The following is a 19356-nucleotide window of genomic DNA, read 5'->3' as shown; positions in this document are numbered from 1 at the left end:
TTTTTTGTTCACTCGTTATCTCACTAATACTTAATGAACTGGCTTCACCTTTTAATATATTAATGTTTCTCTGTATTAAATTGCTGCCTTGCCAAAGTCTTAAAGGTGCAACATGAATTGGCAGCAGCACAATATGTTGTTATTTGTACTTTTTAACTTACGGCCTTAGAAGTAAGGAAGGATGTAACATGAATAGTAACATATTTTTACTTGTCTCTCTGTTCAAACTGAGTCTTTTCCAACTGCAATGAATTCTGGTGAGTGTGATGGTCCATTTACAGCTGTCATACACAAACCTTCAGGTACAGTCTAGAATTGAGTCTAAAGAATATCTACATGTGACTGAGTCCTGAAGGTTCCAATACCACAATTAGCATTTTTGTTGAATGACTGAGCCTTTAGTGGATGTGCAATAGATTATTTGACAGCTGCTTTTTGTTGGCATACTTGTAATTTGCATTTTCTTTGCCTTTTTTTCCCCCCAGATGCAGGAAAAAAAACAAATATAGGGAAATTTATGTCTGATCCTAAGAAGGTTGGAAAAAATATTCAGCTTGCATATACAGATGGCGATATCTGCAAGAAGGACAAGAAATTTGAAACAGTCATCACACTAGTGTGCAAGCCAGGTATACCATTTTAGCTTTTTTCCTGAAAAGGTGCTAGTACTGTAACAATGATTGAGAATTGTTCTTCAAGTACTTATAATATATATGACTAAAAAGTGCATTGTTTGCCTAGAGTGCCACATAGGAGTTCATCACACAGCTATTTTCATAATTCTTCATTTTGAGACCGTGTCATTTAACTTTTTTGTGCTGTCTTGTATCAAAACATAAGAGTTAAACTCGTGCAGAGCAGATGTCCTGAGGAGGAGCCTCTCCAGCACTCAGGAAAGTGCTGGACAGGCACTCATCATTCATTTGGATGACAAAACATTTTCATAAAAAAATACCTTTGGTGTTTTTGCTGGCCTTCCTGTTTGGGTTGTCGGTACAAGAAGACTGTTCACCATCCCTCTGACTTACTGGCAAAGGGCATAGATGATTTGAACTTTTGTGTGATGTGGGAACTTCTAAACATCTTCCCCACCCCTCCCCCCCACTAACTTAGTCTCCTGATATTGTGTGAATTGTGCCTCATCCACTGATGCTGCTAGTCAAATGAGGATAAGAGAAACCTCTGGATTAACCTCCGTCAAAAGTCACTTACCTGTTTAACGTTAAACTGGCAACTTACTAAACTTATCCCTTGGATGATTGCTGTCTTCCTGTCATCCCTGCCCCAACAATGTAATCAGTTTCATCCCAGTGAATGGACACATCTGTTTCCTGTTTATTTCTCTTTCCCTCCGTTTCTCTCTCCCAGTCTCCTCACTTTGCCTTGATAGTTCTACAGGGATATTTGTTTGTGTGGGGAATGCACAAGTCATTTTAAAAAGCAGAATACATATGAGTACTTGATCATTACTCCTGTGCAATATGTTCCAAACCAATCTGTAAGGCAAAAATACTGCATGCCCTTAAACTGTATTGTATTTGAAGTGGTGTTATTTTGGACTAAGATTGGATAAGTACATAGGAAAAATTACATATGTTGGGATTTTCTGATAACCCTTGGTCATGCAGTTGTGTATGAGTTAGCCTTCACTGTACATTGGTAGCCAGGAGCTTCTGCATTGTCTTCACTTCTTATCCAGCAGTTAGTCTACAAATTAATCTGGCTCCTAAACTCACTTGCTTATTTTCAGCTTTCCTCAGTATTGTTTTTTTAATCTGAAGGAGGGAACCTCACCTCTTTAGGACAAGGTGAAACCAACAACACCTTTTTGCAGTGGTATTTGCTTTGTAGATTTGATTGAAACTCTAGCCATGAAGTACCAATACTTTTATCAATTTCCACACAACTTTTTTTGTAAGTTCCCTATTTATGATATGAATGGAGGTATAAACTGTGAATTAATTTAGAGCTTCCTTGTGTCCCTGCTTTGCATTTACATGTAGATTAACAAATCGCTCTTCTCCCTTTAGTCCTATTATCAAATATCATTGCAGATGTTTTGAGGGTTTTTTGTTTTACCTGTGATGGCCTACCATAATCCAGGCTCACTCTTTTATCACGTGATTCCCATTTTGTTTTAGGTATGGCCTTGGCCGAGACATTTTGCTCTTTTGGAAATTATGCAGGTTATGTATATAATATGTTTGATGGCATGTGTGGCTGCAGGTACACATGCTCTGCATACTTTCGCCATCTAGTTTTGAGACAATCAGTGTCTCAACCATATTCAAACCACAGTAGACTTGCTTCACTGGTTAGGGTTCACAATCAATTTTCAGAAATCGCATTTCACCACATTTCAGATAGAGCCCTACCTTGGGGCTGTACTCAATACACAGCTTGGCATAGTTTATCCAAATCCACAAAGAATTCAGAATTTTCAAGTACAAAGTCTTCACTTTCTCCCCAGTATACAGGTTCCAATGGAGCTAATAATGAAACTTCTGAGAATGATGGTCTCTTGCATTGCAATAATGCCACACACACACACGCACACGTCTTCACATCCACCAATTGCAGGAATGTCTATCATGCCAATGGTCTCTGGCACAGGGTCACTTGGAGGGTGTAGTGTTGGTAGACAACTGCACCTTTCAGTCTCTGCAATGGTAGAACAAAACCAACCTTTCGAAAGGGTGGCCATTACTGAACCCAGTTTCACAAGCCATTCTCACAACGGATGCTTCCCAAAAGGGAAGGGTAGCTCATTTCAGGAACCTCAAAATACAGGGTTTTTGGGATCAGACACACAAAATGATGCTTATCAACTATCTAGAATTGCTAGCTGTTCATCTAGCACTCAAAGCTTTTGTGATGCATCTGGTCAACACTGTAGTTCTTGCTCAGACAATTTGGCCTTGGGCCTTTCAGCGCAAGATCTGCCTCGTAGTGGAACACCTTCTGGGTTCACACAACGACTTTGCCGACCTCCACCCCAGAGTCCTGAATCATTACTTTCAAATATGGGGCTTTCAAGATGTGGACCTATTCGCAACAAAGGAAAACGCAAAATTCCCAAACTTTGCCTCCAGGTACCCCCGTGTAGGAAGTTGGCTCTGTATGTGCTATTTCAAAGTAAGGAATAGCATGCACAGAGTCCAAGGGTTCCCCTTAGAGGTAAGATAGTGGCAAAAAGAGATAATACTAATGCTCTATTTTGTGGTAGTGTGGTCGAGCAGTAGGCTTATCAAAGGAGTAGTGTTAAGCATTTGTTGTACATACACACAGGCAATAAATGAGGAACACACACTCAGAGACAAATCCAGCCAATAGGTTTTGTTATAGAAAAATATCTTTTCTTAGTTTATTTTAAGAACCACAGGTTCAAATTCTACATGTAATATCTCATTTGAAAGGTATTGCAGGTAAGTACTTTAGGAACTTTGAATCATTACATTAGCATGTATACTTTTTACATAAAACACAATAAGCTGTTTTAAAAGTGGACACAGTGCAATTTTCACAGTTCCTGGGGGAGGTAAAGTAATGTTAGTTTTAACAGGTAAGTAAGTCACTTACAGGTTTCAGTTTTGGGTCCAAGGTAGCCCACCGTTGGGGGTTCAGAGCAACCCCAAAGTTATCACACCAGCAGCTCAGGGCCGGACAGGTGCAAAGGTCAAAGAGGTGCCCAAACCACATAGGCTTCAATGGAGAGAAGGGGGTGCCCCGGTTCCGGTCTGCCATCAGGTAAGTACCCGCGTCTTCGGAGGGCAGACCAGGGGGGTTTTGTAGGGCACCGGGGGGGACACAAGTCAGCACAAAAAGTACACCCTCAGCAGCGCGGGGGCGGCCGGGTGCAGTGTGCAAACACGCGTCGGGTTTTCAATGGTTTTCAATGAGAGATCAAGGGATCTCTTCAGCGTTGCAGGCAGGCAAGGGGGGGGCTCCTCGGGGTAGCCACCACCTGGGCAAGGGAGAGGGCCTCCTGGGGGTCACTCCTGCACAGGAGTTCCGTTCCTTTAGGTGCTGGGGGCTGCGGGTGCAGGGTCTTTTCCAGCCGTCGGGAAATGGAGTTCAGGCAGTCGCGGTCAGGGGGAGCCTCGGGATTCCCTCTGCAGGCGTCGCTGTGGGGGCTCAGGGGGGACAACTTTGGTTACTCACGGTCTCTGAGTCGCCGGAGGGTCCTCCCTGAGGTGTTGGTTCTCCACCAGTCGAGTCTGGGTCGCCGGGTGCAGTGTTGCAAGTCTCACGCTTCTTGCGGGGAGTTGCAGGGGTCTTTAAATCTGCTCCTTGAAACAAAGTTGCAGTTCTTTTGGAGCAGTGCCGCTGTCCTCGGGAGTTTCTTGTCTTTCTTGAAGCAGGGCAGTCCTCGGAGGATTCAGAGGTCGCTGGTCCCTTGGAAAGCGTCGCTGGAGCAGGTTTCTTTGGAAGGCAGGAGACAGGCCGGTGAGTCTGGGGCCAAAGCAGTTGGTGTCTTCTGTTCTTCCTCTGCAGGGGTTTTTCAGCTCAGCAGTCCTCTTCTTCTTGTAGTTTCAGGAATCTAAATTCTTAGGTTCAGGGAAGCCCTTAAATACTAAATTTAAGGGCGTGTTTAGGTCTGGGGGTTAGTAGCCAATGGCTACTAGCCCTGAGGGTGGGTACACCCTCTTTGTGCCTCCTCCCAAGGGGAGGGGGTCACATCCCTAATCCTATTGGGGAATCCTCCATCTGCAAGATGGAGGATTTCTAAAAGTTAGTCACTTCAGCTCAGGACACCTTAGGGGCTGTCCTGACTGGCCAGTGACTCCTCCTTGTTATTCTCATTATGTACTCCGGCCTTGCCGCCAAAAGTGGGGGCCGTGGCCGGAGGGGGCGGGCAACTCCACTAGCTGGAGTGTCCTGCAGTGCTGGCACAAAGGGGTGAGCCTTTGAGGCTCACCGCCAGGTGTGACAGCTCCTGCCTGGGGGAGGTGTTAGCATCTCCACCCAGTGCAGGCTTTGTTACTGGCCTCAGAGTGAAAAAGGCACTCTCCCCATGGAGCCAGCCACATGTCTCGGTTGTGGCAGGCTGCTGGAACCAGTCAGCCTACACAGATAGTCGGTTAAGGTTTCAGGGGGCACCTCTAAGGTGCCCTCTGGGGTGTATTTTACAATAAAATGTACACTGGCATCAGTGTGCATTTATTGTGCTGAGAAGTTTGATACCAAACTTCCCAGTTTTCAGTGTAGCCATTATGGTGCTGTGGAGTTCGTGTAAAACAGACTCCCAGACCATATACTCTTATGGCTACCCTGCACTTACAATGTCTAAGGTATGGCTTAGACACTGTAGGGGCACAGTGCTCATGCACTGGTGCCCTCACCTATGGTATAGTGCACCCTGCCTCAGGGCTGTAAGGCCTACTAGAGGGGTGATTTATCTACACCTGCATAGGCAGTGAGAGGCTGGCATGGCACCCTGAGGGGAGTGCCATGTCGACTTACTCGTTTTGTTCTCACCAGCACACACAAGCTGGCAAGCAGTGTGTCTGTGCTGAGTGAGGGGTCTCCAGGGTGGCATAAGACATGCTGCAGCCCTTAGAGACCTTCCTTGGCATCAGGGCCCTTGGTACCAGGGGTACCATTTACAAGGGACTTATCTGGATGCCAGGGTGTGCCAATTGTGGATACAAAAGTACAGGTTAGGGAAAGAACACTGGTGCTGGGGCCTGGTTAGCAGGCCTCAGCACACTTTCAATTCAAAACATAGCATCAGCAAAGGCAAAAAGTCAGGGGGTAACCATGCCAAGGAGGCATTTCCTTACACCCCGCCTTCAGTCTCAGGGCAATGCTCTATGGGTGAACTGGTCAGGAAAATTTGCCTACGCTTTTCCACCTCACTCTCCTTCCTTCCGTATGTGGTTCGGAAACTCAAACTTTGCTCACACTGATTCTAGTGGCACCCACATGGGCAAGACAACCATGGTTCACCACTCTACTGGATCTATCAGTAGTACCTCACGAGAAGCTTCCCCTCAGCCAGGACCTTCTCTCTCAGAACCAGGGACAACTCAGACACCCAAACCCTAAGGAGTCGAATCTTGCAATTTGTCTCCTGAAGTCCAAGGAATTTGGATATCTGAATCTAGCTCAAGAATGTATCGGCATCCTTAAAGACGCATGCAGACCAACCACAAGAGTATGCTATGTGGCCCAGAGAAAAGTTTGTTTACTTTTTGCATCTCTAAAAAGTGGGACCCTTTGCAGGTGTCCGTACAAAATATTATTTTGTATTTTCTGCACTTGCAAACATGGCATTTACTTCTATAAAGCTGCATCTAGCAGCTACCGCTGCATATCTTCAGAACAGACAAAGGTCTTCTCTTTTCAGAATCCCTGTCATAAAAGCTTATATGGCAGGACTTAAAAGGGTGATACCACCAAGATCACCTCCAGTGCCTTCCTGGAATCTTAACGTGGTACTGACTAGGCTTATGGGATCACCTTTTGAACCATTGTATTCATGACCATTACAATTTCTTTCATGGAAGGTGACCTTTGTAGTTGCAGTCACTTCGTTAAGACGTGTAATTGAGCTCCAGGCGTTAACATTACAAGATCCATATTTCCAAATACATAAAGACAAAGTTGTTCTTCATACCAATCCAAAGTTTCTACCAAAAGTAATATCTCAATTTCATCTCAGACAATTGAATTTCCAGTTTTCTTTTCACAACCTAAATCTGTTGCGGAAAGAGCCCTCCACTTGTTAGACGTGAAGAGAGCACTTATGTTCTATAGTGATAGAACTAAAACCTTTAGAAAGACAAAACCACTATTAGTTGCTTTCTCTCCACCTTATAAAGGCAACCCTGTTACTAAATCAAGTATAGAATTGTAAAATGCATTCAAACTTGTTATGCAAAAGCTAAGAGACCACTACCAATTGCCCCTAGAGCCCACAACACGTAGAAAGGTGCATCTATGGCTTTTCTAGGTAACATACCCATAGCTGACATCTACAGGGCAGCTACATGGTCAACACCTCACACATTCACCAAGCATTACTACGTGGATGTTTTAGCATGCCAACAAGCTAAAGTAGGTCAGGCAGTGCTGCATACTCTTTTCAAATCACTGCAACACCCACACATCAGTCACCACTTATACAAAGGCACTGCTTTATAATATATGCAGAGAAAGTGTAACTACAGCCTCACATGCCATCAAACAAAAAATGTTGCTTACCCAGTAAGCATCAGTTTGTGGCATGTAGTGCTGTAGATTAACATGTGCCCACCAGCCTCCCCAGACACCTATGGTTGCTGCAGTAATCTGATACGTTTTACAAGCATGGTCACAGTACACTCTATTCACAACCGCCTGCAGGAAAACAATCTGAAGATGGAGTTCAGGACCATGTACATTACCAGCAAGAGGAGGAGTCACTACAGCTTGTGACTCAAAAGACTATTTCGAACAAAAACAACTTGTAACCTTCGGACCCAACAATAGGTGACGGAAGTAGGCAGAATATGTGAATCAACAGCACTACATGCCACAAACAGATGCTTACTTGGTAAGTAACATTTTCCTTATAAACTCACAATAGCCTTAAAAAGGTGTTGTGCTGTGGGATTTGGATAATGCAGGTGGTTAAAGAGGATAATAGTTAGTTGGCAAATCGCCTGGTTTTCAGTGCCTTTCAAAGGGAAGCAGATGATCAGACTGTAAGATGTAGCAAAGAGATTTTCATAGCTTAGCTACCTTCACAGAGAAAGCTCGACCGTCAGCCCTGGTGAAAACTGGGAACGGTTTGTTAGCTTGCTTTAAAAGAGGGGAGCATAAATGTAGGGCAGTAATTTTTTTAAATTTTTTTTATATAAGACCAGAGAACTGCAGCTGAGGCAGTGAAGGCATGAAAAGTCATGCACAAGACTTTGAAGATAGCTTGTTTGTTAGTGGGAAGCCAGTGCAGTCTGATGAGCACAGCAGACGCAGAAGCTCCCATAGTGAACTGTAGGGCAAGGCAAGCGGTTACATTTTGTGTGAGCTGTGCCTGTGAATGATGCAAATGGAAGATCCAAAGAAAAGGGTGTTGCAGTAATCCAGCTATCTCAATATAGTTGTCTGGATTACCAGCTGACTAGTATGGGAAAAGTAAGAATCTTGTTGAGCAGCTTCTGCAGAGGGAAACAAGTGGATGATGGTCTGTTAGCATGAGCCGATAAAGATAGGTTCTAGTCTAGACAGGAGCCCAGATTGTTCACAGAAGAAGCCGGGGTTGGAGCACAACTTAAGTCTGGGGAACAAAAGCTGGAAGTAAAAGTAGATGGAATTGTTGCAAAAGATCAAAAGGATCTTGATCTGGTCTGCATTAGGTTTAAGTGAACTATGCCTCATTCGTTCTGCGACTGATATCATACAGTTTTGAAAAGTAAAATAGTCCTCCAATTCTAGAGAATGCAAGATTTGTGTGTAGGTAATGAACAACAAACCATAAAAGTGAAATAACTTGATAAGGGGATAGACATAAAAGTTACCAAGTGGGCTCAGGGAGGGACCCTGGTGAGTGTCATAAAGTGCTTTGAATTCACAGTGGAAGGGGCTAATTAAACAGATTTAGACTAGTTTGATAAGTCTTTTGCCAGGCTAAGGCAGAACCCTAAATTCCAGTTTCAGAAAGGTGTTGCTGAACTTGAATGTGGGAGAATATATACAATGCAACTGGTAGATCTAGAGGAACTAAAGTGAGTTAGTGCCCAAATAGCCAACATTCATAGGTCGTCCGGTACCAAGACAAAAGCTGTCTCAGTGCTTTTAGATGGTCGAAACCCAGATTTGACTACACCCTAGATATGATTTGACTCGAGCAAGGAAGAGAGCTGTTTACTGGAGGATTTTGAGCATCTTGATTTAGAAAGCAAGAATAGAAAAAGTTCGAAAATTGCTTAAAATAGAGCGATTGGCCAATGGTTCTCTTTATAAGAGGAATTACAAGGACTTGATTTAATGCCACTGTAACAGAGGCTGTGGAGATTAATTTGTTACAAATCAATAACAACTTGAGAAGTAAAAGGCGATTGCCATATGTGTTTTCTGAGGAGGGCAACAGTCAAGAGGGGAACCAGACGAGACGTTGGATAGAAGATTGATAATGTCTTCACTTGCCATTGCTTCTATGTCCCACTTTTTTTCTGGCATGGGAGAGTAGGCTCTCTGGACACTTGCTGGGTTTTCTTTTACCTCAAATATCTGACCAGGGAAGCATGTTACCTGCTTCACTCAAGGTCTTTAAAAATCTGTTGAGCGAACCTTTTTTACCTCATTCTCTGACTGAAGGCATTTTGACTAAAAACATCTCTGTTATCAAGGTGTCCCTTATGTGAAAGAAAAAAGGCTGTTACTGATACCCACAAGGTGTGTGGTATGTCTGCTTGTACCACATTCACTCTCAGACTGTGACATTTGCAAAAAAAATGCCTAAAAACTTTAAAAGACGGGGGAAGCATTAGATTGAAAGGCATCCTGGAAGACATGCAGGCTAAAGAAGAGAGGAAGAAGAAAATGAGGCAAGAGACTTTGGTCTACCAACCTACCTCAGTTCCTCTCCTACCACAGAGGTAGGTCCAAAGATAGAAAATCAAGTAACAGGAAGAGACAACATAACTCTGGATAACACTGCAGAACAGCATTAAGATCGCCAATGCCGTCAAGCGATCAGCACCAACCTGATTGCAGTCTAATGAAGACTTGACTTCCATACATCGAAGACATGTAGAGCAGTCAAAGTCGACACCTGAAAAGTGCTGTCACCATCCATCAATTTCAATGTTAAAAAGACATTTATTGCAGTCAACGGAGACAAGTACGCCGTCAGACACTGCATGCCTCTGACCATGTTACTGCTGTAGTTGAAGAGGCAACAAATGACTATGCACTTTCTCAAGTGTCTAAAGCTTGGTCCAGCCCTTCATTGTACATTCCATCTTTTCATCAGCTTTTCAGGTCATAATATTCTTTCCTGTAGAAAAATGTTCCTTCCCTTGGAAGAGGCACTGAGAAGAAACTCTTCTCCAGGCCATGTTCAAGCTGTATGATCTCCGGACCAAGCACCCTTGGCATACATACTACTAATATACTCCCTTTTCAGTACCCAATGCATACTTCTAAGACTGTTAGACCTGTCAACAAGAAGAGAAGCTTCAGAAGCAACCTCTGTCTCCATTTGTCTGTGGAACCAATCTTCCCCATAGAGATTACAAAGGAGTAGGCCAATTTCACCTCAGAGCTCACAATTATCTAGAGCTACCAGGTCTTAAACACTTCTTGCACTCCTACTCCGATACAGACCTCTCTTCTTACATACCTACATCTCCAGCACAATCATCATCATCATCATCATCAAGAATGTTGCCAGTCAATGAGCTCTTCACTTTTCAACCTGTACTGGTAAGAGGTGCAACAAATCTAAACATTTCTTTGGAGACACCCCAGCCATCAGTGTCTGTAATTCTGGAGAAACGTCAGCGTAGAGCAGCTCCTAACTAATGTTTGTTTTAATCCCAGGACTCTTAAAAATAGCTGAAGAATTATTTTTTTGACTGCAGCCATGATTAAAGTAACCACACTCCTGCAAAATATATATAGATTACCACAGCAGGAACCTGAGTTTCTGAAGGCACACTACACTCTATCATCGTTATGGCTGTGTGGGGAGCATGCATCAACTCCTCGAGTCGGCTACTCCCACTGAATGGGAAAGTAAAAGGCTTGATTGAATTGGAAAAACAATGCGTGGGATAGCTCACCCTAAGAATGCACGTGCAGTAACCAAGCTCGGGAAATTTGACATGGAATAATGTCCTTTATGGGTGACGTACCAAAACACCATCTGCAAGATTTCTTGGAGATGACTAATGAGGGTTCCTTAGTCTCTAAGCAGGTGGATAGTGCTGTTGTGGATGTGGCAGGACTCCATGCCACAGAATATTGTCACAGCATATCCCTGAAGAGAACTTCATAGCTGAGGCTGTCCTCTTTAAAAACAGAGGCACAAATCAAAATAGCCAACCTCCCGTTTTCAGGTATGGCTCTCTTTGAACCCCATCTGGAGGAAGAGATGCGCTGTATGAAAAATGAAGTCGCTTGGCTTGGAAGAACAAAAGTAGTTCTTTCCACAATACAGACCCAATACAGAATGTTGTTTTTCCAGCAGAGTGCAACATCCAAATTAACCTTTCGGGTGCCTTGGACGAGGTCACCTTGTCCTAGCGCTCCCCCCTGTGTCACCCCCCTCCCCCGCCCCCCAAGGCAGGGATGGAAGGGAAATCCCTTCCCCTTCCACCCCGACCCCCCCCCCCCCCATCCCCCCCTGTGACGTCAGCGCGCACGCCGATTTGTCACAGGGCCTCCCCCATCGCGCTGGAATCTCAGCTTCCCGTGGGGGAGGCCCGGAGAGGCTTTGAAGGGAAGGAAATGGATTTCCTTCCCTTTGAAGTCTCTCCGAGCGTTTCAAAAGCCGGGGGGGGGCGAATTATTTTAGGCCATTTCTGCCCCCCTGGGGGGGGTAGATCAGCCTATTTTGATTAGGCCGATCTGCCCCCGGGGGGGGGGGGGGCAGAAACCTCTAGGTGCCAGGGCAAATTTTTTGTTTGTGTTTTTTTTTTTTTTTTTTTTTTTTTTTAGAGGTGGGGAGCGACCCATTAGGCAAGGGTCGCTCCCCTGGGGGGCAAATTGTATTTAGACCATTTCTGCTCCCCATGGTGCAGATTGGCCGATTTTAGGTCAATCTGCTCCCAAGAAACCACTAGGCACGTTTTTTTTTCGTTTTTTTTTTTGGGTGCCAATGTCACGCAGGGGGAGCGACCCCGTAGGCAAGGGTTGCTCCGGGGGGTGGGGGGGGGTTGCGGTTGTTGGGACAAATTTATTTTGGCCCATTTCTGCCCCCCCTGGGGCCGGCTGAGCTAGAGGCCAAAATCCACAGGTAGGCACTTTGCAAAAAACACCTCTGTTTTCTGTGAAAAAATGTGATGTGTCCACGTTGGGTTTTGGGCCATTTCCTTTTGTGGGCGCTAGGTCTACCCACACAAGTGAGGTACCATTTTTATCGGGAGACTTGGGGGAACGCTGGGTGGAAGGAAATTTGTGGCTCCTCTCTGATTCCAGAACTTTCTGTCACCAAAATGTGAGGAAAATGTTTTTTTTTTCTTTTTTCTTTTTTAGCCAAATTTTGAGGTTTGCAAAGGATTCTGGGTAACAGAACCTGGTCAGAGCCCCACAAGTCACCCCATCTTGGATTCCCCTAGGTCTCTAGTTACCCAGAATCAAAGGTTTTCTTGATAGCTATTTTTCACGCTTTATATTTCAGCAAATGAATTGCTGTATACCCGGTATAGCATGAAAACGCACTGCAGGGTGCAGCTCATTTATTGGCTCTGGGTACCTAGGGTTCTTGATGAACCTACAAGCCCTATATATCCCCGCAACCAGAGGAGTCCAGCAGACGTAACGGTATATTGCCTCTGAAAATCTGACATTGCAGTAAAAAGTTAGAGTAAAACGTAGAGAAAAATTGCTGTTTTTTTTCACCTTAGTTTCAATATTTTTCTTTTTCAGTTGTTATTTTCTGTAGGAAACCCTTGTAGGATCTACACAAATGATCCATTGCTGAATTCATAATTTTGTCTTCTTTTCAGGAATGTTTAGGTTTCTGGGATCCAGCATTGGTTTCACGCCCATTTCTGTCACTGACTGAACGGAGGCTGAAAGCACAAATTTTTTAAAAATGGTGTATGTCCCAGTAAAATGCCAAATTTGTGTTGAAAAATTGGGTTTTCTGATTCAAGTCTGCCTGTTCCTGAAAGCTGGGAAGCTGGTGATTTTAGCACCGCAAACCATTGGTTGATGCCATTTTCAGGGAAAAAACCACAAGCCTTCTTCTGCAGCCACTTTTTCCCATTTTTTTTTTTTTTTTTTAAACGACATTTTCACTGTATTTTGGCTAATTTCTTGGCCTCCTTCAGGGGAACCCACATAGTCTGGGTACCTCTAGAATCCCTAGGATGTTGGAAAAAAAGGACGCAAATTTGGCTTGGCTAGCTTATGTGGACAAAAAGTTATGAGGGCCTAAGCGCGAACTGCCCCAAATAGCCAAAAAAAGGCCTGGCACAGGAGGGGGAAAAGGCCTGACAGCGAAGGGGTTAAACCTATCAAATGCAAAAAATAAGGGCCAAAAGAGTCCATACCAGTGGAGGTATCAAAAAAGAAAATCACCACCTCTGAAGTCCTAGCATTCCAGGGGAAGCAATCCCTCAGGCTGCTGTAAATGATGGTACAACACTCCTTCATTCCAAACCTCCAGTTACCCACTCCTGTAGAGGGAGTGTTGAAGTACTCATTGGAAGAGTGAAAGTCTGTAACAAATGACAGATGGGTATTTGACATTATAAGAAGGGGCTACTTCATCTGCTTCCAGGCAATTCCACTACCTGTTCCACCAAACCCAAGGTTCAATTACCAGCTCTCCATATTAAGAGAGGAATCTTAGTTCGTATTGGCCAAAAGAGCAAGTGAAAAAGTTCCATGTCAGCAGGAAAACAAAGGGGGTTATATTTCATGTATTTCCTAGTACCTAGAAATGGTCAAACAATCCAATGTCGACTTATATTAGAGCTGCGATTCATTAGCATATACGTTCCCAAAAGAAGTTCAGAATGTTGGCCCTTCACCAAATTTTCTGTCAGAAAAAGAAACAATTGACTTTGTTCCATAGATCCACAGGCTGGTTAGTTTCATATTCCAGTTGCAGAACAAATTGGCACGGTACAGTGTTCTTCCATTCATACAAAATGAGCCCCAAGAAAATCACCATAATGTATGGCAGTTGTTGCCGGCCATCTCAGAAAGAACAGACTCTTTTTTTGGGGGGTTTTTTGTGTGTTTTTTTACCCCTATCTGGATGACTGGTTTACAGAAGCAGACTCAACAAAAAGCAGCTCAAGATGATCAATCCACAGTAAAGCTACTGACAAATTTGATCCTAAACATCACCTACGAAGGTCAATCACTATTCCAGTCTAAAGCCTTACATAATTAGGAGCAAAGATAGCCACAAAGACAGAAAAAGTTTATCCTTTGGAGGAGAGTCTCAAATATCCAAAATAAGTTCTTGGGTTTAAAGAACAATGCTAACCCCATGACCCATCAGATTGACCCCAGTATCCATGGCATTACATTTACATAGTCCAGAAAGCAAGAGTGTGTGAGTCCCCTCCAATGTTGTGACGCTCAATGGTCTCAGAAGAGCGTCAATTGGAAAGACTATCCTGAACAATCCATGCATTTTAATCACAACTATGGTGGCACAAACATCAGAATCTCCTGAAAGGAATTTTCTTCCAAAAGAAACTGAGCATAGTAATAGATGCTTCATTGACAGGATGCAAAGGCCATCTAAATTGCCTGGCAATTCAAGGCTCTTTGACAGCCAGAGAAAAGACTTGCATACCAACTTATTAGATCTGAAAGTGGTTCACCTCTCCTTCACGGCATTTCTATCCCCCTCGCATCATGGAACATCATGATTCAAGCATCCAACACCACCACCGGCATTATACAAACAAGTAAGAAGGCATGAGATAAAGACAACTGCCCTTTCAAGCTCAAGCAATGTGGTATTGGGCCTTAGCCAGAGGGATCACATTTATAGCAGTAATTGTCCCTGAAAATCAAGAAGCCGTTTTTTTTTTTTTTTAGTCGAAATCACAAGGAAAATTGCAAATGAGTCCTGTATGACGTTGCAAGAAACATCTTTCGAGCATCAGTATTAGATTTATTTGCACCATCAAGAAACAAAAAAATGGTGAATATTCACATCCAGACAACAGAATAGAATACCCTTTAGATCAAATGTTTACCTCCATTTGTGTACTCTTTTCCGCCAGTCCCACTCATTTATTTGGTGATTATCAGAGGGCACAAATCCAAGATCAGGATGGGCTTAACAGCCTCAGAATTGCAGAGACCTGGACCTTTTGAATCTGTCACTCGTATGACGCAAGAGTTCCTTGTAGACCAAATCTACTGACCAGGCTGCAAGGTCAGATCCAGCACCTGAGTTTCCAGTAATTGTTTGTGGCTGCATGGCTCCTGAAATTGGGCAATATGGACATCTACATTTTCCTCAAGAATGCATGGACATACTTAAAGAAGCAAAGTGTCTATCAATCGACATATAGAATGAATGCACCCACAAACACACAGATCATGGGTGTCATTAAACTGTTATCATGGAGTGTACAGGGCCTTATTAATTGCATGAAACTCACTAGGGTGGGGAGCGTACCTGCCCAGGCATGACATACAGCTGGCATGCCTGTAAGAGACACACTTACCTGCTGTTGGGGCCAAAAAGCTAGTGCGTAAATGGGAGGGCTGCTTTTACCACATGACCCATGTGAGAGGGGTGGGCATTTGGCTAGCACCAACTGCCCCATTCTTGTTAAGCACAACACTATAACAGACTAAGAAAGCTGCTTCCTCATTGTATGAGGCCTTCTGAATGGCAGCGACCTCACTCTGATGGGCATATGTGCACCGAACACAGACAACACTTTCTTCTTGCGACTCAGAACGGCACTAACACCCCATATAGGCATCCCCCCCCCCCACCAAGCTATGCATGGGCAATCTAAACTGCGTACTTAATGGGTGGCATGATCAGGCCCCTCCGCACCCTACATACAAACGGAAAATGGCTGGTTCCCTGTGTCATGCGATATTGGAGTTGGACCTTCTGGATTTTGGTGGGAGAGGGACCCCAGCAAACAGTAATTCACACACTATGCACGTCCACCCATACTTATTCCAGGGCAGACTATATCCTGGTAGACAAGACTCCGGTGCAATATGCGTCAACAGTGTCTCACATTGATAGGACATTGTCTGGCCATTCACTGGTCCAAATGGATTACTTGATCTCGAAGTAAAGGGCACGTATTCCCACTTGGCGAATGCCAGTTTTGGCTTTCCGTGACCCAGAGTTCTGTCAGATCCTTGGGGAGTCCATCACAGATTACTTTGTCTTAAATGCTGATACAGCTAGCACTAGAGGTGTAGAATGGGATGCCTTGAAAGTAGTGATGGTAGGCTTGGCGACCTCGTGTGGTTTCAGTGACCAAGAAACCAGAAGTGAAAATTCTCAACAGGAATAAAGAGCTGAGGTGCCGACGGGATGCCGCTGATGGGGGTGCGCAAACCGAAACAAGACTTGAGCCCTTCCATGCAGATATTTCGGAAAAACAAAATACAAATACAAAAAGAACTTTTACAGAACTGCTCTTTCCATCAAATGCGACGGCAGGAGAGGGGACACAGCAGGAAGACTGTTTGCCTGATTGCTGAAAAGAGATCAGTTGTCTTCTAGTATCGCTGCTATTAGAGACGCAAACTGCACTGTCATAAACTTACAAGACGTTAACTGTCTTTTTGGCACACTATAAGACCCTTTACAGTGATCATGACTTACAATGCATTACCCAATACTTGCAGTGCAAGGATTGCGTCGACTGACATGGGATCAGTGCAGTCAGCTGGAAGAATCACTGACTGTAGATGAAATCAAAGACGCCTTCTAAGATGTGAATGTGACTAAAATTCCAGAACTGTATGGCCTTCCGGTTGAATGGTACCATGCTTATAGTAGTCAATCAGCTGAGAAACTGCTGCAGGGCTAGCAAGCGAGGCTGTCGCAGTTATCCCAAAAAAGGGACTGAAGACATACCATCCGCTGTATGAGTACGTACAATGAAATACTAGGAAAAACCCTAGTAGGTAGACTGACACATTTTGTTGGTTCTTTAGTGCACACACATCAATGTGCTTAATTCCAGACAGGGTGGACACTGAATATCTGCAGACTGCGACATGTCATATGAGATGTAACCCAGTGATTAACATATTCCATTAGTGACACAGATCATGACCTGAGATGGACTTCCTTGCCGTTATCGCTAGCTGGCCGAATAGCGATAACTAATATGATAGTACTATCAAGTTGTTTATATCTCTTTCAGTGACGCCTATACGAAATTCCCCCAAGATATACTAAATGACTCTGTTCCTTGTTGAATACTCTGATGAGGGGAAGAAGAGAAGTAGATTGCAGATGGACACCTTTACCGGCAGATAAGAAGAGGGCTGTCTAAGAGAACCAGATTTGGAGGACAACCAAATAGCAACACAATTGCAATTTGTGGCCGGCTGGTTTGACTTGGATGTTAATAGAGATGGGTTCATATTACAGGGCACACGGAGGGTGTACACTTACTAACAAAAATATTTTAGGCACAACAAGCCCTAGATGGAAGTCCACGCATACTGCAAGACATAGCACAGATCTGGAATTGATTCTGTAGACAGTGGGGAAACTATACCCCATATGCCGCTGCCTTAAGCCTCTGGTACCTAGCGGAGTTTGCCTACATAGAGTGCAAAATGAACATGGCAGGCTGGCAAAAGGGTTGCTGCAACACACTAGCTAACATGTGGGAAACTGATGCAATGTACTCCTTTAAGGTGGCACAAACTCGGTACGGTGTTGATGCAGGATATAATCTACATAACTGCTCTAAAGGAGGTGTTGCATAAAAGAAGTCTGTAGTAATGCCAGATTCAGATTGCTACACTGGAATTCTGTGCAGAGGACATGTATGACACATACAATGTTGCATCACATAACAAACGCAACCCTGGGCATTGCCCAAAATGCAGAGACCAAGAAGCCACATACTATCCCCTGATATGTGACTGCCCAAAAGTAGCAGTGTACTGGAAGGAGGTGGTGTACCGATAGTCAGCATATATGTTGCTTATGGTGTAGTTGACACCGCAAGCCTGTTTATTTGGTATTGATGTGAGTACATAGTACAAAATTAAGCAGAAGTTTGAACACACTACACTCTTGTTGGCCAAATGCTCGCCAGAAACACGACAATAGTCCGAATGCAGCGCAGCAGACAACAGCAAAGGATATAAAAATCAAGCTCACTAGAACTGGTGACAAACTGCAAAAGGACCTTGACCAGTGGAAAGCGCTGTCACACTGACTCATCTATCCCCCCAGATGAAAGACCGCCTTGAAGGTCGGCAATGTATAATGAACTATGCTGGCATTATAGCATGTACTACTGTGTTCTCTTAACTGTTGTCTAAGCCTATGTGCAACTCCCGCCGGTCACATGCAGCAGCCCTTTCGTGTACTACTATCACTCTATATGCCCGATCGCCTGACTACCATCTGAGTCTGTGTAATGCATATAGAATGTTGAAAAACTACAATTAAATTGCATTAAAAAAGTTTCATTCAATAAAGCTCTTGTTATGCACTAAAATGGAAGAGATTATGTGTATGGCATAGTAGGGCTTTTGATTCGATTTGGTACCAAGAAAAAGTCCTCCTGTTTTTCTTGCTGTATCTAGCCAAATCTAAGTTACAAATCTCTTCTAAAAATATACATCGAACTGCTATAATGGCATTAAAAAAACACTGCAGCAAGTTTCATTATTAAAAGTTCTAGTCATTAAAGACTTCCTGGAAGGAAGTAAAAGGTTTTTCTACTTGTAAAAAAAAAAAAAGAACATGTGTCTCTACAGTGTGGGAGCTTAGCCTTGTTCTTTCAAAGTTGGTGAGCTCACCATTTGAGCCAATTCATAGAGTAGCATTCCTCATCTTACTGTGGAAACTGCCTTTTTAATTGTCCCTTCAGCCAAAAGATTCAGCGAGTTACAGGTGTTACTAGCAGTAGACCTGCTTACTGTTTTTCATTCTAATAAAGCTCTTTTAAGAATGCATCCTTTGTGTTTACCCAAAGTGGTGTCTGATTTCCAAATAAATCGGACCACTGCCTTTGCCGACTTTCTTCCCTAGCCCGTCTAAACCAGCAGAAAGGACTCTCCACTCCCTGGATATTAGGCGGGTCCTACGGTTTTATTTGGACAAAACCAAAGAAATTAGAAAAACAAAACAACATTTTGCAATTTATGGTCCTATTAGACGGGTTGTCCACTTGTAAACAGTCCATTGCAGGATGGGTAGTGGCTTGTATTTCATTATGTTATGAAGTTTTGAACGCTCCTCTAGAAGAAAAGCGGCTACCCCAGGATGTATAAGAAATGTCCTTATGTTCGGTGGCATGTGTAGCTGCAGATACACATGCTGTGCACTTCCCGCCATCTGGTGTTGGGCTCGGAGTGTTACAAGTTGTTTTTCTTCGAAGAAGTCTTTTCGAGTCACGAGATCGAGGGACTCCTCCCATTTCGGCTCCATTGCGCATGGGCGTCGACTCCATCTTAGATTGTTTTTTTTTTCGCCATCGGGTTCGGACGTGTTCCTTTTCG

The 19356-nt window shown here is 43.8% G+C and overlaps 1 protein-coding gene across 1 annotated transcript in view; it reads left to right on the top strand.

Moving 5' to 3' along the window:
* The window catches only part of IGF2R (insulin like growth factor 2 receptor), a 1086527-nt gene that overhangs the window by 246850 nt on the left and 820321 nt on the right, over nucleotides 1–19356 (top strand). Inside the window, exon 13 of the mRNA XM_069235138.1 lies at nucleotides 486–629. Within this exon, the coding sequence (XP_069091239.1) occupies nucleotides 486–629 (144 nt within the window). The remainder of the gene's footprint in view (nucleotides 1–485; nucleotides 630–19356) is intronic.

The sequence above is a fragment of the Pleurodeles waltl genome, chromosome 5 (genome assembly GCF_031143425.1).
Source record: "Pleurodeles waltl isolate 20211129_DDA chromosome 5, aPleWal1.hap1.20221129, whole genome shotgun sequence".
Taxonomy (NCBI): Eukaryota; Metazoa; Chordata; class Amphibia; order Caudata; family Salamandridae; genus Pleurodeles; species Pleurodeles waltl.
Note: the sequence above shows the minus strand (reverse complement) of the source record. Positions and strands in the feature narration are given on the sequence as shown.